General features: G+C 35.3%; 1 protein-coding gene across 2 annotated transcripts; it reads left to right on the top strand.

Moving 5' to 3' along the window:
• Nucleotides 1-2769: 2769 nt before the first annotated feature.
• LOC124161978 (probable protein phosphatase 2C T23F11.1) lies at nucleotides 2770-24810 on the top strand. Of its 2 annotated transcripts, none has more exons than XM_046538265.1 (7): nucleotides 2770-3120; nucleotides 3381-3571; nucleotides 7021-7118; nucleotides 17759-17860; nucleotides 19609-19834; nucleotides 21192-21283; nucleotides 22294-24810. In XM_046538265.1, exons 2-7 carry the CDS (start codon nucleotides 3385-3387, stop codon nucleotides 22624-22626), a joined length of 1038 nt encoding a protein of 345 aa, XP_046394221.1. In that variant the 5' UTR covers nucleotides 2770-3120; nucleotides 3381-3384; the 3' UTR covers nucleotides 22627-24810. The 2 variants fall into 2 exon arrangements, with proteins under 2 accessions (XP_046394221.1, XP_046394220.1); XM_046538264.1 differs by lacking the exon at nucleotides 2770-3120 and adding an exon at nucleotides 3172-3291.
• Nucleotides 24811-25204: the final 394 nt, after the last annotated feature.

Below are 25204 nucleotides of genomic sequence, written 5' to 3'. Positions count from 1 at the left end.
GATAATTACAACACAGCAAGTGGTTGGACATATTGGCATAATTTATGTTGCATTTGTACACAAGCTAATTGTTAAGTACTTCTGTTATTTATGCGTTTATGTTCCATGATTTTCCTAAGATACTTTAATATGATAGCAAAATTCTGTTTACATTGGCGTCAATAGCCTTCGTACGCGAAGACTTGATTTTCATGTCGTTTGGTCAGCCAAATGCAAGCTTCTATACCTTGCATTGCATTTTAAGCGTTTTTATTCAAATTTAGCTTAATGTACTCTTGCCGTATGCCTCCATATCACGTTTAACATGTTTCTGTGATTTTGAAACTATATTGAGTCGAGTTTCTGTGATTTTGAAACTATATTGAGACGAGTTTCTGTTTCCTTTTTCGACTATGCATTTGAATGTTTATAATGATGATATAAGATCTCGTCATGAAAGGCAGCAAAAAAATTAAAACATACTTTCCTTCATAATCATATTATCTACAGCAAAGCAATGTTTTCTCGAGGATGTAGGATTGTTATGAAATTTCATTTACACAGCATCACAGACTTCATTGACATTTTTTACTACAAAATTCGTGAATGGATACTCGGGTTAGGTATTCACATATGTCGAGGCATCATTTGAAGCAGACAAAGAGATATTTATTGATATAAATCCATTCTCACATTCAAAATGTTTCATTGTGTGGCCATTCATTCATTGGTTTTGATGATGTGGGTATTCTTGAATGTCCATTTCTCTAGTATATAACGCCTTAGCTCAACATTCTAATAATTAAAATATTGGTAAGCAGAAAAGAATTCAGCAAACACCCATACCTCATTCAAAATATGCGTGCAACTGAGACAACCACTGATCGGTATATCTTCAAATAATTGGTACAGTTTCAAGTTAACGCGAGAGAATTTCACTATTTCACCCACCTTCAATGAAAGTACACCATCAAACTTCGCCTAGCATGTAGTCCTAACAACCGTTTGCAGTTAATCATAGAAAATGTCGTGAAAATATCATCATTTGAATATTTATATCGCTGGAAACATCGAAGGGCAATGCACGAAGCTAATTAAAAGTGAGCTTTTATTCAGCTAACTCAGTCATTAACGTACAGAAAAGGTAGTGGGGAAAAGCTTTCAATGATGCAGTATTCATTTACATTCGCACATAATATGAGAAAACGAGAAAATGCAGCTTAATAAAATCTTAGCAAAATACAACACGAAAACCCAGTCGCTAGAAACAATTGTAAACAAGTACGCATTTAAAATCGTTTGTCATCTTTTTCTTCACTTTTTCGCAGCGTTCATTGCCAACACTCAAAATTTCAATGCATGATCGAGACTTTAGGAGCTAAAGTGCCACTTTATAAAGTGAGATCCTTGAAACGACTCTGCATCGAACTTTAGCTAAAGTCTCACTTTACCGTAAAGAGAGACTTTGTTAAGTGAGCAATTTCAGTGTTGTCTATGAATCGCACCCTAAGAGGAGCCTGACACCCGTGGCGTTTAAATTAAGCCGCGCAACCGGCCGTATACACCTATGTACCTTATATCAGTATCGCCTATTCAAGCTTGAACTCATTTTTACAAATAAAGATATATTTTGACAAAATAGAGTGTTGTCATATAAATACATATGCATCATAAATGCACATGCATATCGTGGACAAAGTACGCCACGCGCCCGGTCGTGTAAAAATATCAGGCGCGCCCGCTCGAGGGTTAACCTAACGACGGAAGGTCTTAAGCCTGGGATAACCCTGATTTCAAATTTCGCTCCTAAAGTTTACCGTTTAAGTTATTAAAATGGTCGCCTGAGCGCTGCAGTTGGTCCTCAGAGCAGAAAATCATTTTTGCTTCCATCTAGTGGAGAATGACATGACTAATGTTAGAATGCTGGGGACCCGCCAAAACGTGGGACGACTGTAATTTTACTACCCAGTTAAAATAATTTTTATTTCATCCATAAAAATATATATACCTTGGCCAAATATCAGTATAGAGGTATGACGGTTTTCATTTTTACGTATACGATCAATGCGTTTATGGACCCTACCAATATCCTGGTTTATTGAACGTGCAAGTTAAGTTTTTGACTGAATTCTCGAATAGATACTTAGTTACTCTCATTCGGTCCATATGAAATTTTGTGTCCCAAGTTACTTGGTAATGGTCAATATTTTATTTGATGGATTTCGGTGCTTTAAAATACCGAGGATGAACAACGTTAAAATGTAGAGAAATAAACTCTCTGATCATACTAAAAACTTGAATGCATTACAATCACTCGCCTCGAAGTTGATTGTCTCCTTCACCTGCACACTGAAACCTCCGAAAACCAATGAATCATCGCAGAGACAATATATTTCTGGAACGTGGCTTGGAACTAGTCTGAGACCAAATATAGAGATATAGCCCGTGTCATCAGTTTTTGCCTTGAAGAACGGATGAGATCTTTTCGACACTCCAGTTTTGAAAAACTTAAGCAAATGAATCATTAACTAGAGGGAAATTTTCGATTCAAGGTTAATAAAAATTTAAGCATTTTTTGGTAATTCCTGATAAACGGAGTCAAACATAGTACTGCAAGTGTATTTTTATACATAAGACAGAGTTTGAACATGATGGGAAAGCAACTTTCACCACCAGATTCCGAGAAATTAGTGATATAATTTAAAAGTAGAGATGCAGATATTACCCCTCTTCAATTGAAAGGTGATGCTGGAATGATCTTCATTTTCATGCACAACTCACGAGGGGCGCACGGGTTGCGATTCGCAGATGTCATGTTTGTGTTGCATTTTTCTGGAGAAGTGATAATTCGCGCATAGCATGTTCATAATACATGTTTTTAGGATGTTTCTAGTGTTTTAAAATATGGGTATGAATAATACTAATTTTCCTGCTTCATTTGGTGCATTTGCTTTAGTGTTATTGAATCGATGGTTAAGGTGAATCATCATAGGTGAAATATTTGGCGCTGAAGGGGTTGGACATGTAATAATAATCTCAACGATTCAAGAGCAGATTATATTTAATTGGAGCTTCTAATAGGGTAGTTACCGCTGTTGTTTTAAATGTTAATGCTCGGATAGCGAAAATATAATCGCTTCGGTGAGTATGATTTGGTTGTTATTGTCGCGAAGAGCGAGCCGTGTATTTCAATTACGTCATTGCAATAATGGTTTTTCTTTACATTTTGTAAACATTTAATTATGGTATGCCTTAAATTTGTGTAATTTTTGAAATGGCTAAAGGTTTCAGAAATTCCGGTGATTTTATCATGTGAATTTAATTTCAATTCCTACTGAAGTTAACATTGGAAGATACCGGGAGGCTCACTTTATATAAGTTGTTTATGTTTTGAATTACAGTGCAATGGGTCAAACATTATCTGAGCCCGTTACCAATAAGGAATCGTCTCGATGCCAAAACAAATGGCTCAAAGTTGGCTCCAGTTGCATGCAAGGATGGAGAATAAATATGGAGGATTCACATACACACATTTTATCATTACCAGACGACCCGGGAACTGCATTTTTTGGTGTTTATGACGGACATGGAGGTACGTTTTTTACACGATACCTCAAATGTAATAATTTATGTAATTGTGCCTTTGACAAGGTTGTGCCTTCATACCCCTTGGTGGAAGGTATTTATATTGAATTTCATTATCATGTTCACCGTGAAGCGAACGATAAGTTGGATGTACTGCCCGTATCTTCTCTTTTGCTTCGGAAATGTATATCAATTCCGACGAACTCAATATATATTACTCAGTTTATTCTATGACGCAAGCGTTTCCTAACCAACTTCCTCTACCGGACGCCTTCATTTACGGAATTGACGCTACGTAGTAGAATTTTGAGAAATAAGATATAATTTATTTGCTGTGATCTATGTTGATCGTTATCATTTTCAGAGTTGATACACGCCTATACCGACACTCTTTCGGTGTTATTATAAAGGCGGTCACACTCGTGAAGTTATTGTTCATCCAATAATAATGTTTTTATGCCTGAGCCATGTATAGTTGATTCATTGGAAGCAATAGTAATCCTCAATCTAATATGCTGCTGCAATTTGGTTTTGCATTTCTCGGAATGCCGATGATTATATTTATCACAATTTGTCTATCAATGCTGCTGTTGTGTCTGTTTATTCTGTAGGCAATCCATCTGATAATTTAAAATGCATCTTATAATTTGGTTTAAGAAAATTTAATCATTTCCATTTATTTTATATTTGTTGTTGAGATGAATGACATAATTGTGGATAGATTATTGATCAATTGATAGTGTGCTCTATATTTCTACTGATGTCAGTGAATTTCATGTGAACCAACCAGCTTTTAATTTATATTTTGTAAATAAGCATTGATTTACAGCAGTGATGAGAGCCTCTCTTATTAAGTACAAATGCACTGTTAAAAATGTATTTCAGAATGAGTTCCCATCTATTGTTTATCTTTTTTTCTGTCCATTGCAATCGCTATCTTCTGTGTGATGGCATGTTATCCTTTACTGCACCTCTGAAGTTAATCTCTATCTGGAAAAATTTCTAACATTTTTTGTGCATTTATAGAGAATCGAATGAATAGGAAAAAATATCCTAGGCAAATGTTGGAGCTGAGATTGGTCAGGCTGTTATAATCTTGTTAACCATTTATGTATAACCATTGGCTGTTATTTATAGGTCATGGTCTCATATATGGAATTTGCATCCTGCGCATTTCTGGCTTTTAGTGATATAAGTTATGACCAGCATTTTGCCCATGCCTGTGGAATATTATCCATTCAAGCTCTCCAATTTATTTTGTGAATATTAGGATGTCTATTAAATACACTATAAAAAAATGAAAGTAATCTGCTACATGATTGCTAAAACATCACAGGACGAAAAATTTCTCAAGATCTATTACCTAGAAGAAGAGTGTGTCATGTGAGATACTCATTGTTTATTGTTCAAACAGTGCTTATATAATTGTAGTCTTCTGATGTCATTAAGCATGTGTGAATGTGAAGAAGTCACATATATCTGATATGCAGGGAAATGTATGAATTACTTAATATTTTTTATTTGTGTGATAGTATTATTCTTGCTTTGCATTATTATTCAGGTGCAATTTTTTCCATCATGTGTGATGTATTCAATCAAATGGAAGCCATTTAATAATTGAAAGAGAATAGGGATAATAAATTATTGTGGGAACATCATTGATTGGCCGGTATGTTATTAATGTTTGAAATGTCATTTTGATTCTAGCATTTCAGTCACATGTGGTGTGAATGATATTGCTATTTGCTTGCTTATTGAGGTTGTAAGGTACATCAGGTTGCAGAATTGTAGGAGGAAATAATGTAAGCTTTAGTTTGAAAGCCTTAAATTATTGCTATACCTCTAGAATATTTATCTTCATCTTAAATTAAGAATATTAAATCACATTGTAATATTTTACTTGCATTATTTGGATCAAGCAATTTGATATTTTCAGGATTTCCAAAGTTGAGCGTATCGTTTCTCGTTAGAGTTAATTTTAATTGGCCTGGGTTGTATTTTAGTGCCCTAGAACTTTTACTCTTTCATTTACCTGGATGAAAATTTACCAACCATTAATTTACCTATTTAATTTATTTATATATTTACATAATTTACCTCACTGACTTTTTAAATATTCATTAATTTTCATTTTCACTTTAATTGCCATTACCTCAAGTGGAAAATATGGCGATATAATTTTATTTGGAATTAATTGATTTAATGATAGTGTTTGTAAAAGACTTTATTGATTTGCTTTTGGTCATCATGGGCTTATGAAATGACTTGATGTAAAATGTGCCTTCTGAAATATGATGCAGTTTTTTATGCTGTTCGTGTGATTAATGTCTCTTAGGCAGAATCTTCTTGAAAGAAGAGACTGTTGTTCACTTTGTACTGAGTTATAAGTTAATCTAGTTTCATTTGTCATGAAATGTGTTATCCTTAAGTCATGGTGATTTAAAAATGTATATTCTAAATGTAGATTTATCATTAGGTATTTTACCCCAAAGCTTTTTCAGGAAAATTACCTTTCGGAAGATATTATCTTTCTCTCAAAAAACTGATTGTAGAGGCAAATTTTGAGTTAAGTATTTTTGATGACAGTCTTGAAAGAACAGTTTTATTTATTGAAGGTAGATCTAAGGATAAGAACTCCCTAAGTATTCCACTATAACAGAGCAAGGCAAGATGCTTTCTTTGGTTATAGTGCAATTTCTTTATGTATCTTACTCTTAGACATACTTAAAATGTGCTTAAAAATTCATTTAATGGGGTAAATATTAAACATGTTCTACTTTATTTCTTTTTCTCTCTGTTATTTTAATGGCTGACTAATTTTCCTCATCATCTTTTGTCTTGTTTTAGATGTTTCTCTTGGCTAAGTTGCTGTTTTCCCAAAGTATTTTAAGCCCTGTGATACCTTTGTTGTGTTCTGTGCAGTATGTTCATCCTGTTGTTAAATTCTGTCCGCATGCCCTGGTGGTGGCCAGAAGGGCATGTACTATGGCTTGATTATTAAACCATTTATCTAGTGGGGTAAAGTCAGTATAGATCATCATCCTAAGTATCTTATGAGATTACTTGGACTATGGGGAATATTGCCACCTAGTATCAAGATACCTGTTAGCCTCTGGTGTAGGTCCATACAAATACAGAGATCGTGATGATCCCACCAGGATAAATTTTTTGAAATTTTTTTTTAAAAAGGTATAAAATTAGGAAGTTGGTTATTTAGGATGCCAATGTTAAGATTTTTTGTTGTTTCTGTTATTCTTCTAATTTTTTCCTTGATTAATGAGGTGATCTTACTTCTGTTTGTGTCCTTTAACAATTCATAACAAAAAATGAATACATAGCTAAATGGAGTTCTTGTAGTTAAATATTGCAAGTCAAACAGAATCCCATGTTTATAAAAGTAATTTACCTTTCATTATTGAATTAACTAAAGTTATAAATTTATTATGAACCATCTAGGAGCCAAGGTTGCACAACATGCCGGAAAACATTTACACAAATTCATCTCGAAGAGACCGGAATATAAATCTGGAAACATTGAGGAGGCTATTAGACAGGTATGATTCCATTCAGGAATGATTTTTTTCTTTTATATATATTGCTCTGTCCTGCTACACCTACAGTGTTGAAGAAACAAGGCCTGTCCAAAAGATCTACTGTCTTGACACCAACACCACACTTCTCATTTTAGAGTCTACTTTTTTTATGTTATCACACTGCTTGCTTCTTATCAGTCTAGAAAAGATGTGGAAAATATAGAAATTGCTTTTCAAAAGAGCTACTTAAATTTTTTTCCCATGAAACGCTACCTTAATAGCTAGAATACATTAATAATTATGGTCATTTTTGGCAATAGTTCCCACATTTTCTAGTTCATTTTATAATTTCAAATTAGAAATAAAGCTCATGGACTCCTACATATGTTTTCTGTACTTTAAAGTACCTTGTAAAGCTTGATTAAGTTTTCAATTAACTTCTATTTGCATGTAAATATTATAATTTTGCTCTCTTGTGCATGTTCTTGAGTTATTCCTATCTTTAAATTCTTTGAATTTCCCATCCCACCTCGTCTAAGTTAAGTATTGGAAGTTATATTTATGCTTATTCACCAATGATATGACGTAACTTCTAACTTGGGATGTTATATGGTACTGTGGTGGTTTGTGATTATGAGTCTTTTATTAATCGTGCTAAACTTGTGTTCAATGAAATTAAGGGAGAAATAAAACTAATGGCTATATCCATCGATTCATTAGTAAGCTATGTACTATTTAAGAGATTTATAGCAGATTAACAAGCAATTATATATGAAAATGGTATTCATGGTATATTTTTGTTCCTAATACACTGTGAAGTTATCAAATCCATTCTGTAACAAGCCTTGGCCTTGTTATTGTGATTTCGTAAATAAATATGTGGTTACTGGTAAAAGGTTTATTTCTGGATTCAAGTCATTATATCATGTGTAGATAATTTAACCACAATTGCTATCGCCATTAATTTTTATTCATGCAGCAAGGTGCTTTCCTCGGATGAAAACCTAAATTGAGCGAAATTTCTCGGTAAAAACATTTTGTTGGCTTCAGTTAACATGCAGGTACCTGGTGAAATTTAGATGAGGTGGAAATGACAATAACCTTTGTTACACTAGGGGTGTATGGTAAATGTCATGAGTCATGTAATATTTTCATCTTTATTTTATTTCATTGTTTCTGCTCTTCTTAAGACCTGCAATTATGGGGCTTATCCAGCTCTAAATGTTTGTTTTGAATTATTTATCTTCGTGTAATGATTTCATGTTTTCATTATTGGAATGTAACCATCCATATGAAAAACTAGACCATTGTCAGCAAAAGCTGTCTAGCCTAGGTAGGGTCAGTGCCATGCCTGGAGTTTCTCTTTCTTAATTTTTCTGTAATTCTTCATTGCATTCTCTTCATCTAATGTATACAGGCAGGAAAAATCATTTATTTGTTTTCACTTCCAGCAATTTTCCTGAATTCATGTTAATGATATCCATCATGAAAGATATTGTTGCCATCATATTGAAAGTTTTCTAAATAGGTATCACCATAGTCAATGGTTTGAGAATGAAGTGTGTATTTCACTCTCTAAATATTATTAAAGGTATATGGTAGCATTGAATGGAATAGAAAATAAACTTTCTCATCCTTGAGCTATCTGAATCTTGGAGCATTTGGAAATGCTCTACCTCAGTTGGAACAGATCACATGGTGCCCACTAAATTGCAAATCAAATCTTCAATCTGTTTAATGCAAAGGGGAATATTTTAGGGATGGTCAGATCTGATACCTTGGATCCAAATATCCATGGATATGCCCTTCATCAGATTTTTCGGATCCAAATCAGCTGAAGATATCGGATCTGATCCGAAATTATAAATTAATACTTCAGTGAATGCAGCATCCCATAATAGAGAGTGGAAAGAGTTCTGATCCCCTCTTCGCATGCACTGTCACATTATGGCCCTTGTCCTACTCATGATAAATTGTTTTTTTTTAATCTCTTTGCTTAAAATCTCTCATAGGGGTTGTGCTACTGAATTTCAGGTGCGGAATATTTTAAGGCAATACAGTGAGTCCTCGTTTAACGTTTTCGATTCATTCCTGAAAAACTCGAGGTTAAGCGAAGCAGCATTAAACAATGCAGTATTTTTTAAAAGGAACAATGTAAAAAATTTAAATTGGTTCCTAAAAATCAATTTCTTCGTAAAGAATCCGGAATTTCTCGGGCGAGAATCCAAGGAGGCCAATTATCGGAGCCGTAACTTTTAAGCAGACCTCGTGACCAATCGGGAGATACCTGAACAAGGCCAAAGATTAGAAGGCCAAAAGAAAAAAAAATCTGACACTCAGAAGCACTAGGATGTAAGGCGAGTCACTTTTTGTGATGATATATGAGTTCTTTAACCCGGCGGAAATCGTGAGAAACATTCATTACCAATTATTCACTTCAGCATGATAATGATTTCCGCAAAGCGCAATGATAAAAGGTTAGGAATAAGGCATTATTAAATGAATTATACAAACTAAATTAAGAAAGTATTTCAATGGCGAAACATCGATATTTTCAGTAACAGAAGAAATTTTAATTGTAAAAACTCTACCTGAAAACCTAAAACTCAACTTATCTCTTTAGCAGTTGCACCTCCTTGAATTGTTGTAATAATATCAAGTTTTTGTTTTAATGTCGCCGGTTTTTATTCACATCTGAAGGACCGCCAGGATAGCCACTCGTGGACATTTTTTTCGGTTGGAAACAGAAAAATGTATGGATAATGGGTAAATGAGGCGATAATTATTCACTCAGATGAATATTTAACATACGCTACTCACGCCAACCTTTTCTGTCGAACGAAAATTATCAATCGCATTAATATAGTAATATTTATGTACTGTGAGTAATCACATCAGATGCGCTTGCATCCTATTCGCCATTCATTTTTTTTCCGTCGCGCATAATTTGAACAATGTTATCACGAAGCAATAATGACATTTAATGATAAAGGGTTTCAATTTTTGGACAACATTATGGTGAAACAATGTTAAATGGGACGACGTTAAACGAGGACACACTGTATGCAACAGTCGCATAGTGTGACTTTTCCCAAGGGATTGAGCAACCTTGGAGGGAATCTCAGCACCTTAGGATAATAACCACGTAACTACGTTACAGATTTCAGAAAACTGCCCTCAGCCCTCCATCAGCCCGTGCCACTGATGATTTTTTTTCGTTTCTGAGATCACACAGACCATAAATCATTGTCTTCCAAGGAAAATATCAAGTTACAGAAGAACAATTAAAGCATGTTTCATCCCTACCCCATCTCACCAACTGACCTTTTACATCCTACACGCTCAAATTCTCCGTTTCTGGAGGACAAATGCTAGGTGAGTGACTTTCTGGGCCCGAAGATGTGTCGATAGCTTCGGAAATTGGATGACATGCACGAGATTTGTAAGAGAATTAGACCAAACGTGATGCATTTCTGATGATATTTTAGTTTTTTTCAGTTCTAAATGATTACCACAAAGTTTTCTGGTTACAACTGTACTAATATTCAACGTTGTCCAAACAGCACAATTTTAAAAGATACCAGGGTTGCATTAGCTCCCTCAAACAAGTAGAGATGGACTGGAAACCCCAACTGTATATATCACGTCGCTCGCCGAGCTTCGCCTTAAAGGCTACGACATCACAAAATAGTAAGATCTGACATGTTCGTCCTTGACTCCCTCATTCGTAGTCTCATTGCTTGAAAGATGGAGGGATTGCGCTCCTTCCCCTCCACCTCTCCTTTATGTGCTTCTGCTATCCACCCCTTTCTTTCAAGATCGCTGAGCGGTCGTCGCACGTGAAGTCAATGTTGTTCTAAACATTGTCAATTTTGTTGCAGATTGTACAGTTTCAATTTAATTTAATGATATTTTGATAAAAATATATTTTATTTTGTGGAAACATTTTTATTGAGATAATGATAGCTCAACATATGCCATGTGTGTGCACTGTGGTGTGAAACTATCCCGAGGAAGTGCAAAATCCACCTCACCACAACGGAAGCATTTGCGGGTGAAGTACAAGTCAGCATGCTATGAGAAAATGACAAAATTCGGGGGAAATGTGCGTGAGGAAAATTTGAATGCTGTCAAATAACTTGAAAGCTCATGAAAATGATTTTTAATCAGTTAAAATATTAAAAAGTTTATGAAAATCTAAATAGTTTCTAAAGAGTTTCACCCGTATGTAGTAAAAAACTAAATAAAATATTCTAGGGATGGAAGAAACCACAACATTGATTGCATGTGCCCAGAAGAAACTTGAATTATTACTTCCTTTTACTGCTGGCAATTAAAAATGCATTTGGATCCGAAAATATCTGAAGATCCAGCATCTGAAATCAAGTATCCGATCCAGGTCCAAAAAATATTGTGGATCCTTCCATCCCTAGAATATTTTATTTAGTATTATACTACATAGGGGTGAAACTCAAAGTAAATATTTCCCTGATGTCTATTCTTTCTGTCTGTTAGTGAAAGGTATTCTAAATTTTAAGTGTAAAGTGGAAGGAATAAATGACTGGCTGGATAATATGAGTGGCCTCATTGGACTTAAAAAAAGCAATCATCACTTGAAGGGGTTTCATGATTGAATACATGCATTTCCCATGATGTCTATTTTGGGAAATGGGTAGGTTTACAGGGTTTATATAAAAAATGTTGGAAAAATTTTCTACAAGTAGCCTCATATTAGATATTGTTACAATACATATATCAGGTGTATTCAAAGTTCCTCCATTTGTGCATTGACTCATTTTTGCCATTAGCTTTTCCATGAGTCGAAGGTCCTGGTGGACTGATTCTGGAACATCCTTAAAGGTGCAGGTGGTAGCTTCATTGATAGCACTTCGGGTCTTATGGTCGGGTTTTGGTTCAGGGAGGATTTCGCTTTAGGAAATAGCAAATATTCTGCTTGTGTCTATTTGAGACTGCAAGAGGGTTGGGGAATCGTTGCAATGTCAGTGCAGAAGGTCTTTGCTAGCAGACACATGGATATAAGCCTCTGCTTTTGCGTGTATGTTTTTCTAACTTTTAAAATAAGTTTTGGCCAGATGTTTTGGATCACCAAATTTTCACTGAGAATTCTGTGTGCTCTCATCTGCGGTCACATCTTCGATCGTGTTAATACTTCACCAATGGTCTGAATTTAGCGCATGATGCCGGATATTAAGGCCAATGGCTGTTGAGCACAGGACTCATCCTCTACACTCTCTTGGCTATCTTGTAAGGGCTTGTGCCACTTGAAAAATGCTGTTTTTGTCATGATTTCATCGTTGAAAATGGTTTGAATCATGCCCATTATATCCATATCCAATTTCCTCATTCCATCACAAGATTTAGTGGTGTTCTTCTGTTCAATGTTCCCTGCACTTTGTGCTGCACTGAGTCAGTGGATGTAAAAATACAGTCTAGCCTGAGCAATGTAAGCGAAGTGAGAGGTAGGGTCACATCATGAAAAAATTGTTCTAAATACTTGTTATACAAATCCCTGACATGGTGCATTTTTTTAATCACCCTGGCCCCATTTCTTTTACCATATCGAATCTACTTGGTGTACATTCTCTTCCTCATCCTTGCCCTAAATCCTTTCCTTTAGCACGGTTCTCAGCATTCCCCTCCCTCTGTGCGTACGGTTGTAGTGCCAGTCTAGGTAATAATCCTATTGTGTTGGAAAGGCATGCATGCTTCCACTACCAATGAGGCTGTTCTTGTGGGAGTAACTCTCAGTTACTCCTATGAGGGCCATATAAGCCAAAGAGTAAGAGCTAGATGAAATATAATTTCACATAATGGTCTTTTGCAAAAATACTGTTGAAGTGGACGTGAGAAACCCTCATGATGGATGGCTATCTGGATGCCTCAATCTTTTCCTTGATAAAATGTTATACATAAGAGCATGTATGTAAGTCATAGTTGTCACATGCCTTAATTACAGGGGAGGGTAACAAGATAATCGCAGCCATGTCACAGTTTTTCATCGGTAGGGTTACTAATCTCTTTAAATATTGTATGAATGCCTACTTATCCTAAGGTGTACTATGTTTTACTCAGAATCTTATTTCTGTGTGCATTCAGGCTGTGACCAACTGTGGAGATTCTGTTTCACCAGCAATGGAAACACGGTAATTTAGTATCAAAATAAAACTTAAGCACAAACTACTGTAGACCTACTTGCAAGTTACTTTTTACTCTAGAAATTTTGTGCGTATTTCATGGAATCTTATCTGATGAGGAATTTTTATTTTCTAACTGCACTTTTTCTCCTGAACAAGTTTTTAGTAAACGACATTGTTGATTCTGTTGGTATAAGCCATGTACATATTAGTAATTTAGTTTTAAAGACAGTATCGGGCAAATTGAACGCATTGCTGCTCTTATGTTGATGCACATTTACCACTTCAATGATGCCGCAGTTTCCTTGGGCCTGGTGATGCATGGTCTTGGCAGCAATGCTATAGTGTACTTGTTGCTTCTTTCCCGTAATATGGTGCGGTGAAGTGACACCAACATCTGCTACTGTATTTGCTGCTGACTCTACCTTGGATGTCCTTTCAATGATACTCATATTGTTGGAAATATGTTATAATTTGCATTGTAAACTTACAAAGACTGCTAAGTCAATCCGATCTGACTCATCTGAGATGAGGATATAGTAAGCAGTGAAGTAACGTGACTTTATAGTACAGTAGACTTCTGCTACAATAGGTTCCACTTAGTAACCAAGCAAATTTTGCACATGCTTTTTAAAATTTCTAATTTTGCCAGTTTTGCTTCACTTCATACAATATTTCATAAATTATGTCATTCTGCGCCATATTTGTCAATAAAACACATTTTAACATTGCTGAATTTACGTGCCCTGTAGCTCTTTTAACGTATCACTCCTTGGGAAGTAATGCCAATTCAACATTCATTTTACGATCGGTCTTCTGGTATGGATTAATATTCTGTAGCTATGGCGACCATGTTGTCATTTTTGTTGTTGAGCACCCTCCTTTATTAGGCATAACTGAACAAAAGCCTTTCCACAGGAAAAAGTAGTAATTTTCCATTGCTGATTGTGGCTGCTATTTGTAAAAGTGAATAAAAGTGGCAGAGGATGGGGGAATGCAGAGAGGATAGGAAAGGAATAGATGAGGTTACATTATGGTGTTAGTTGAAGGAGTGGTGATGTTATGTAGGTTGTTGAATGTGGGATTGTCAGCTCATTGCAAAATAATGTACAGCCATAATTCATTTTATCATTGCCATCATCTTGTGTTTTTTTTTTTTGAAAGAGATGGGTTTAGCATTTTTTCTCAAATTTGAATATTCAATTACCTATATTCCAAATTTACTTTACTTTAATTTATTACTGAATGCTGAATATGCATTTTTTCACCAATTTTAAATGTAAATTAGGTACTCTTAAAATAAAGAAAGCTGAACTCAAGTCATTCTACTCCAATAGGGCTCCTAAATCCTAATGCCACTATTACCCATGATTACATTAAACTTGCGCACATAGAGTACCGAAATTCTTTCATTTTTACCTTATATGCATATTGAAGGTTATATTATAGTAGAGATCCGTGAAAGTGGTTTCATTTTTTGCTGAAATTCGTTTTAAAACTACATGTGAGTTATAGAAAATTGTGGCGGTGTTGTTATAATGTTAAAATTTTTGCACATTTCTAGGTGTTTTATTATTTTTTGGTGCACATTCACGATTGCTTAACTTTTTAAAGCATTTTAATTAACATTAAATTATTTAATGTTAATTAAACTAAAAAGTATCAAAGTATGTATCGGTAAAATGGCCGATACCTGATACTTACTATTGGTGTCGTCCCAAGTCTAATTAAATACAATTTCAACAGTACAAAATTTCTGATAAAACCAAATGAAGGAAATCGTTCAAGTTACATATGTATATCAATGGTTCAAGCATTGGCATTATAGAGTGAGCAAGAAAAGGTGCACCGTTATTACTTAACTTGATTAATTGTCTTTGTGAGGAAGACTTAAGCAAAAATTGACCAAATAGTACTGAAATTTGTTTTCAGTTTCATGGTATAAATGTAGACCAATAACACAATATTTAAGCTCTTTCTGCTTCTTTTTCCCTACAATCAGAGTGTATTCTTGGTGAATACGATCGGCAGATGGCAAATCCCCACTACCCTTCATGTATGCACTTTCAAGAGCCTTTCCCAAATTTTTGGATTATCAAGTCTCTTTACAGTAATTCCAGCTTTTAATAATGCTTCAGTAGTAGGGACAACAAACTCCTCTGTCACCTCCTTCACTTTCTTTGACTGAGTAACTGTCTGTTCAAATTATAGCTGTTGTTTTGCAGGTACCCTTTTTATCGCACGTTTATGTGTGTCGCAATTTATGTGCTTTAACAAATCGTCATGTCTTTCAGTTTCGAGTCTTTTATCCCAGAATTTACACAGTACGTAATACTATGTCTTTCACATAAAATCCTTCTGAGCCGAATTCACTTGCCCTGGTGTGAACGATAACTCTAGGTTTTCGGCATTTTAAAGTTCCATTCCTTCATTTGATGTATAAAGCTGTAGCCGTGATTAAAAACAGTCCAAGCGCGAATTACGATCAGTTATGACAGTGTTTTTAAACTGAGTGCTCGGTAGCTATGGTATAACCATAAGTAATGTATAACTTACATTTTGACCAAAATTTTCATGTCATGGGCTCACTTTTGATAGCCTTCACCTAGGTACTATTTGCACATCTCTAATTTTAGTGCTTACTTTTAATGATAAGTTTTCGTAAAATTATTATTAAAGAATTGAACCAATCAAATGTACACACCTTCATGTAAGACTCAACCATTTTCTATGGTTTTAAAGAGAATTGCGGGCGATCTGTGCTGTGTATTCGAAATTTGAATAATTGATAACTTAGTCATCAAATATCGAATAGTGTAAAAACCTCATTATTCAAGGTACTCAATGACTTGGCTATTGGAATGTCCCATCCGTAGTTTTTTTCCTTGCTTTTATTAGTTTTTCTGGATATCACACAAATCACCACAAAGTAAATCAAGAGTTAGTGAATTTTGCTTTTATGAATTATTTCAATTTTTATGGTAGACATTTTTTCTCGTACCTACACATTGATTCTTATTTAGTGTCATTTTCTGCAATCCTTTCATGAATTACTGCATTTCAAAGCTAGGATAGTTAGGTCGCATACATTCTGTGTAGGGTGTAATGAATGTCTGAAACCATGTTGACAGTAGACGCACTCTTTTTGTCCCACTAACTGTACCATTTTGAACTCATCGCCAGTATGACACTGATTGGAGGGATTTTGTTCTCAGGCCCCCTTTTTTATGTGAAATATGTAGTTGTGATAATTTGAACCTTATACCACATGTCGTAATTTTGATTTATCCCCATTGTATTCATATGTGCATTACACGGTAGTGAATGAGTGCCACTTATATTCTTGGGTTACCAGAAAATAGTGATGCGTGTTTACTACAATGCATTTTACATTGAGTTTAAAGGCATAGTGCCAGAACTTGCTTAGTGACTGTGTTTGCCTAGCAGAAAATAACACAATTTTGGGAAGATGTAACTATGAAATTGAGTGATAATATCCCTTTAGCCTATTCAATATGATTTTATCAAATTACAAAAACGTCGAAAAGTTATCAGCTACTGTGAAGCTTGAGTTTCTTGGTGAGAACATATCTATCGCCGTCATGAGTTCATTGGAGTGCTTCTAAAAGCCGTTTTACACGGGGCACGGAATTGCGCAGGTTAGAGCTGCATTAATTTCTAAAATGGCGTGGAATTGCGTGACTGCATGAACGAAATTAGGACAGGGGCTATTTTGCCATCTCGCATCCACGCATTCTCGCATGTGTTCTAGCAATTCACCGCTTTACACGATGCAATTTTGATTGCGCCTTCGCACGTACGTCAGATTGTGCAATTCTGTGTACCGTGTAAAACGGCCTTAATGTTTAATGAAATCAAAAGAGGGAAGGGGTTTGCAAACCACAATATGGAGGATGATTTGTGTGATTTCTTAGAAAGTTAAAGAGAGGAAGAATATGGTAAGATGAGCTTAAGTGTAGGGATGGGGAGTGGTCTGGTAATGCGTAATGGGAGGAATATACGAAGCTTGCTATTATTCCCTCATTTCTCCCATGTCGAAACTCTTTTCACTGGCATATTCTATGGAAACATCAGGGAATGATTGTATAGTTTTCTAATCACATAGATTATGCTTAGACATGCCAAATAATATGTTTAATTGCATGCAATGCAGAATATGTTGACTCATATTGAGAAAAAGTGCCTAGAGCAGACTAAATTTGGTGGTTTTTGGTCAATGGGCACAGATCGTCAAACTTTCCTTAAAATGCTTTGAACTACATCACAAATTATCATCCTGTTACTCAAATGTTCTGTGGTGCTTGCCTTAGCTAAGTAAAAAATGACCGGCAAAAGGAAGCAAGTTTGGAAAAAGTCTTCGTGTATTGTGTGGCTATGTAATTAATTTGCTGCATTTTGTAGGGTATACTACATTTGGGACTATTGTTGATCTTCAGCATTGACTCATTAAAAATTAGCTTACATGAATGTTCTTTCCTCTTTCAGGGATTTTTAGAAATCGACCAGGCAATGCAGGAAACCCTCGGTGATGAATTGGCTGGCTCAACTGCTGTAATTGTAATCATTAAAGACAATAAGCTGTACTGTGTAAGTAATTTTCTTGTTTTAAATCTTTCACTGCAGAGGGGAGTGTGCTAGAGGCCCTTTATTGTGAGTCTCACCCATTGAACTCTGGGGATTTGGCTCATGTAGGTTCCCACAACTGTACTCTCCACCACTAATTTCTGATAAAACTGCCCCTACCAGGGCGACAAATGGACGCCATTTTGGGATGCATTCACCTGTGTTATACCACCCAATTGGCATCAATCCCATTTTTTTCAACTTAATATATAAAACTCCTTTGGAAATTATTTCAGTAAGTAGGGTCATATATCCTTGGTAACATTCAGTTGTTTATTGCTATCTAATCAACTGCTTATTATCTTCTGTTGTTCATTAATATCACTTGATAAAAACAAGGTAATCATTGTGAATACTTCAATACCTCTCTTGAGTCTCAAAGATCCAATAGGATTTGCACAAAATAACAAAACCCCATAAATCAAATTATGGTGGGTAGTTAACTTAGGGCGATGAAGCTATTATTACTAGTTGTATTTCTGCCATTCTTTAGATTTGGCAATAATATTTAAAGGTCACAATGGGCCTAATCCACTTAATGATGATGCAACAGCTGTTTGAGGAATTCCTGCATAGCAGCAAACACTTACATGCTATTATAGTGTCATAGCATTTCTTTTTCTCTTAAGGCATGCAAAAAATTTCAGTAGTCCCTAGCCTCTTAGATTTCTGCTGCAATCAAAAAAGACTAAATAAGTCTTGGTGGTTCTTTAATAGATTTCAGGAATGTAAAACTAAATAGAATTTAGACCTTGTGTTTATGAAGGCTTTAGCAACTCATTTGGCTTTTGTGAGAAATGGCATAAGACAGATCGTGCTTCAGCCCAGAGATCAAGTTGAATAGGTGAGTGCAAAAGCTCATTCCAGATTCAGCTGCATTGTTTAAATTTCACACTTTTAGTGCTAGGATTCAGTTTCCATATGCTATTACTCTCTTCGATGATTGTAATTTTTGGGATGTTTGAAGGCTTCACACTAGATTTGAACCCAGGACCCTTCGATAATTAGTCTAGTCAGGCACTCTTACCTCCGCCACCTCGCTTTTTAATTGGGGGACGACGTGGCAGTGGTAAGACTGCTTGGCTGCTACTGCTCCATTTGAACTGTTCATATATCAGTTCGATAAAAACTAAAGATTCAAGCTCAGAATTGGATGCCTTTCTGATGAAGCTTAATGAATGGCTCAAGCCTCTTAATTTTTCAGCTCATTAAAAAATGTTACTCGTGATGAAGAACAGGTGAAACAGGAAATTGAAAGCATTCTTCTGAAAAAAGTAGTTCTAGCTGGGTATAGGTTTGAAAATTCATTCAAATCCAAAAAGGTTTTGTTTATTATTTGAGATTTTATTGGATGGATAGATTTGTACGTATATTGCATTCTTGCATTCAATCCACCTCTTATTGAATCATTTTTTAAATTAGTGCCTTAAACTAAATAAGAGGAGACTAGAGATAAAATATGGTGCCTTTTATAATCAGTGGATAAAATTTTATCATATTGTGTTCTACGCCTTGCCTCCAAGACCCAATGAAAAACTGAGCTATGATGCCTCCTCATTGATCTCTCGAAAAATGAATGTGCTAGCCTTTTAGAAAACAATAGTCTTTCTTTTGTGATCCGATGTGAATTTGAATTTTCCAATTTTTTGAAAGGTATTTTACCTTTATGTAACGTTATTTTAAAATCATCTCTTATGCTTGCCTTATTTCAGGGTAATGTTGGAGATTCCCGTGCCATTGCCAGTATTGGAGGAAAAGTGGAAGTATTATCTTTAGACCACAAGCCCAGTAATGATGTGGAGATGAAGCGAATCCAAGCTGCTGGTGGATGGGTTGAATACAACCGAGTGAATGGCAACCTTGCCCTCTCTAGAGCTCTGGGAGACTTCATGTTCAAGAAGAATGAGAAGAAGAGGGCTGAAGAGCAAATAGTCACTGGTAATCACAAATTTTTATTTTGGCATGAATAATATAGTTATTTGGCATTGATATTTGATCCGGATGGAAAATGTACGCATCATTTTATCCTAATAGGGTGATTAGTGTAATTGGGGGGTGAGCATTAATTTGCATGTAAGTTCTGGACTTGTGTGAACTCTATGGCCTTTTTATTATTATCAAGTTTTTGCTCTGATGGAATCACTCATGAAAACATGCGCACTCAAGCTTCTCTAAGGTCAAGGAAGAAATTTCAACTGGTTTTAACGTCTCTTTTGATTCTAAAATATCTGTGGAATTTATAGTTTATATTCGATAATCTTGTATCTGTGACTGTATGATGTGGGATGGTATGATCCCACGTTATTTGCCTTCACGGGAGCTCAATATTCATTGTTTCCCAATGTGGTGGATGGTGTGATTGCGCTGCGTGCTCACAGAACTGCATCCCTCTATGACTACCTATCTTATAACTTTGTGTAGTGTGATTGTTTGGTACAATGTCTGGAATATTGTTTCTGCCATTGCACTGTAATTTGAGTCAACATACCAATCCCAAACTTTACCAGGTACTTGACCACGTTGTTACACATTGTGCACCACACAGCCATGAATGTGTGTTTTTTTGTGTGTGTGTGTGTGTGTGTGCAACTTGAGCGAAACGCAACTATATAGCATGGTGCCTGAAAGTGTTGTTTCTGACGTCCCGAAGTGCTTTGAAGCATTAGTGCAAACTAATTTTTTGTATCCGTGATGATGCAGCCACGGATGCGTGGTTCTCGAAACCAGTTCATATATGGAACCGTAATAATACGAGAATAACCTTGTTATCGCCGCTAAAAAGATTGCAGACCAGCGGAGAAAGCTCTCAATGAGTCTGGGAAGCACTATAAAATAACAATAACTGCGTGGATAATATAAAATTGTTTGTTATATGTAAATTATGAACATTACAAGACATTAAAGTGAAAGTTTGGGTTATCCGTGTTTTCTGATTTTTCGTGCCCATCATTAACTCGGATAATCGGGAGTGTGCTGTACCTCCACAGTTGCAGGAATATCTCCAATATATTTTGGCATTGTTGAAATTAAAATTTACTGAAAATTACTGACATATGTAACTGAAGGACCCTGCAATCTGGCAGGAATGCTAGAGATTTCAAAGTACACTTAAGTGAACACCCTGGTTTTATGCTTCACAATTTTAATGAGATTTAATTAGAGTGCTTTGCACCCTGTCAGCATTTTTCGCATCTTTACTTCGATAGGGTCTCTTGAACCTTGCATGTGTTAAATAATTTTGTAGATGAATATTTAAGGAGAATTGCAGCTTATTGATTTGCATATTTTATTTTAGCATACCCTGATGTTGAAGTGCGGCAGTTGACGCCAGATTGGGAGTTCGTTCTTCTGGCTTGTGACGGCATATGGGATGTTATGTCTAATGAGGTGAGTTGTTTGTGCTGAAGAGATGATTTTCCCAGATGGAACAGGATATCCATTCATACACACCCACTCCATAATTAAAACCCTTAATTTGTTCCATGAAAAGCAAGAGCGAAATGAAGTATTGGCATTGGAGATGTTAAGTACCATAAAGATAAAATTATGGGTCATAATTTTTCCCTGGAATGTCACTTTCACAAGTTTCGCACTGTAGAAAATTTTATTCTCTTTTGAAAATATTACATTTCTGTTAAAATTGTCCTTAAAAGGTTAGAAAAAAAGTAATTAAAAGAAAAGAGTTAGCCGCAGGGAAAACTATACAGAACTCTTCAGAATATATGTCAAAAATGCACAGAAAAACTTGTGTGATATACGACCTAACTCAACAGTAATTACATATATGTACTTAACTTTTCCCTAAGAGAGGTACATAGTTCTTCTACCTGGAGCCCACATTTGGACTTCATTATTGGAGGTTTTGTAGTTTGTAGAGGTTTGTCACAGGAAGTTTTTCTTCATCCATTATGCATGGGAAGTGCCTAGGATTATGATTTTGGTTTGAGGTTTTAGTCAAATTTTGCTGTATGGAGGTCCATTATATGGGGGTTTTACTGCCTACTGTGACTCTCAGGTTGCCAAATTAGTCACTCAAGTCACTTGCATTTGAAGATAAGACCCCCAATCATTTTTCTTTTGGAGATTTTGGGCAAAAAAGGGGTAATATATTTGGATATATGCAGTTTATCATTAAAAATGATAACCCATATAAAAGAAAACCAAAAAGTCAATAGAAAAGCCCTGCCAAGAGCACTCTCGTAAACTTTGGTACTCTCTATGGAAATTGCCTGCCTGTTGAAACTTTCTGTTCTTATCTAAATCCTTTAGGTTATTTAGAAGTAAATTCTTGTTATTTGTGAGACAAATTGTGATGTAAGTTATGAAATGAAAATAATTCAGTGATTGCACTAGATAATCAAAGTTGAATTTCAAATCAGCTTTCTCTATTATTGTAGGAAGTGGTGGATTTTGTTCGACTGCGAATTGCGATGGGAATGGACCCAGAAGATATATGTGAGGACTTAATGACGAGATGCCTTGCCCCCGACTGCCAGATGGGAGGTCTTGGGTGTGACAACATGACGGTGGTTCTGGGGTGCTTACTCCATGGTGCACCGTACACGCAACTGATATATAAGTGCACGCTTGTGAACCCGGCTTCCTCCCCTAAGCACATCCAACCTCCAAACCCTCCCGCTGAGCCCGTCACAGGAAAGAAATCTACCGACCTCCCTTCAAATGGAACGGAAGAGGCTGAGGAAAGTCAAGAAGATGAGGTAGTTTCGTAGAATGGAATGGATTTTGCCAGTCAGTGTTAAGAGGATTATGTGGTTGTGGCACAGTCATGCTGACTCTGATTCTGTTTGACCTTTTGAAAGAAGTCACTTAAAATTAATAGAAAAAGTCATACTAATGTTTGGTCATGACTTTGTTAATTCTCAGTATTGTCTCATTGCAAGGACAGCATTATAGGTGGTGATTTTTATTGGTTTTTTAAATTTAGCCAAACCTAGTATTTCATTGACGGATGTGCAGACCTATTTTATTAAAACGTATTTATTTAGTTGTTAAAAATTTCTATTTATTGGAACTTAAATCCACTTGAATTCCTTCTGAATTGAGGTTAATTCAGAAACTAGACTTTTAGACGAAATATTTAAACCCTTTTCTCATGAATATGATAAAATCAGTTGTATGCTAAATGATGCCCTGTGCTTGTTAGGCAAGGGAAAACTGAATTATGTATTTCTGTAGAATGTAAATTTGTGTGATGTTTTTTAGCATTGAGTCACTGTTCTACTGATGAAGTAATTGAATAATCATTGTCGGATGCGGAGCTCAAAGTTCAAAGAACATTAAATTATGGCTGAACAGCAGTTTAAGCTAAATTTTTAAAAGGAATAAATTTCTTTGAAATTTTTCTAGAAATCTAAAATAAAAAATTTGTAATGATTTCCTGGAAGATAATAGTAGTCAGCTCTTCTTTGCAGGTATTTTGTCCAGAGGTATGTAGTATGGTAGGCTTTTTATTTCTGTCTTTGTCATTTTATGGAGGGATGTTTTTATTTATTATGTATATACAGTTACATATGTGATTATTGAAGTCATATTTTCAAGCTATTGGTCATAGCTAACATTACTTATGAGAATAACTCAATCATGCATATTATCATGATTATGTACATAAAGTTAGCTTTTTCATGAAAGTTTTCTATTTCACCAAAAGTTTTGTTGATAGGAAAACACCCTCACCAGTTTACATCCAACTTTTTAACATAACACCAATTTGTGTGGAATTAGCTAAATCTGTTGAAAATTAATTATTGATATTTTAGAGAATACTAGAGTATTTTTCTATTTGAAAATTTTGTATAACTGGTAAATCTCTTCTTATGGCAACCTAAGTTGGTGTGTTACCACATAGAGACTTGTTTCATAATGGTGCCATATCCTTTGTGTCAAGCCTGAAAGAGAAGCCAATGTTAATTGCATTGGTGGCTCTTCATGCCAAAGGTATGTATTGAGGATGTAGCATCATTCAGAAAACAGTTACTATTTGGTCCCCATCCAAGCTTAAGACAGATGAAGCAAGTATGTATCTATTTTTGCAAAGAGAAAACTTTTACGTGTATCCGCAGATTTGGACATAATTTCTATGCTTGGAAGGTGAATCTTCAGCCAGACAAGGCATGTCTGTTTCCCTCTAGTGCAACCAGTCTCTAAGGTTTTTAATCTCATCTTAGGCTATAAAAATCTATCTTAAAGTTTGATTCTTATGGCTTATTCTTTGAATGTTAATGTGAAAATTTTTATTCTTATTCCTAATACTTCATTAAAGTCAAATTATCTGTTTACCATCCTCCTGAGTATATTGTATTTGCATGAATCTAAGACAAACACAATTTTAAGATGACCTCCCTTTTGGAATCCCGATATGGAAAAAATTAAATTTTGAAAAATAAATACCCTATATCTCCAAGAATGGTCCTGTCCGTTTTTCCCAAAATCTGCAGAAGATAAGTAATTTGGTGGCCTAAATCATGGCCTCGTTTAATACCTAATTTAGTTTTAAAGGAGGCTTGCCTATATTGGAGGGCAAGTACGAGAGTGATTTTTTAGGCAACCTGAACTTTGCTGTCAAGGTATAAATTACTGTGTGGTGGATGTAGTTCTTTGCTGTTCTGTTGTTTTCATAGATTAATTAAGATATTTTTATAGGTTATTGGAAACCTGTGACCAGGTTTTACAGGAATACATGTAAGAATTCAAAGCTCGTCTTAGATTTGTCCAAGTACGGTTTATTTTGGCCTGTGCTATCAGATTAAAAAGCAATCATTAACCTTCTTTATTTTTCAATGCCCTGTTCTTTTTGACTTCATGTCTTTCAAATTCATCAAGTGTAATTATGTATAAATGGTTGTAGATGATAATTTTTTACCTAAATACATATTTCAACCTCTGTCCACTTAAAACCTAGGTAGTTTTATATTTGTGCATGGTCATATAGTCTGATGGATTGGTGAGTACCAAAAAGCATGATAAAATCAAATATGCTTAGAAACTGTAAGACCTTTGTACCTATGACTGTCATTTGAGTCCTGCTTCAATTATTCTTTTATGTATTTCCTGATAGGGAAATTCTTAATTTTGTTTCTACAAGCTTACAATCACTAGTGTTTCTTATGAAAACCAGTGCATATTTTGCATGGAAAGGATAGGTTACTGGTGGAAAAGTCATCTCCTCTGCCAGTCTAATTTTATTTTATTTTGGAACATTCTCTCAAAATTATTTTCATCAATGGAGTCTACTCTTGGTGGAAGCAAGCTCCTTTGGTAATGCTTAGTTATTGTGAAGATTGAAAAAAA

Source organism: Ischnura elegans, chromosome 7, assembly GCF_921293095.1.
Source record: "Ischnura elegans chromosome 7, ioIscEleg1.1, whole genome shotgun sequence".
Taxonomy (NCBI): domain Eukaryota; kingdom Metazoa; phylum Arthropoda; class Insecta; order Odonata; family Coenagrionidae; genus Ischnura; species Ischnura elegans.
This window is presented reverse-complemented; position numbering and strand designations above follow the sequence as displayed.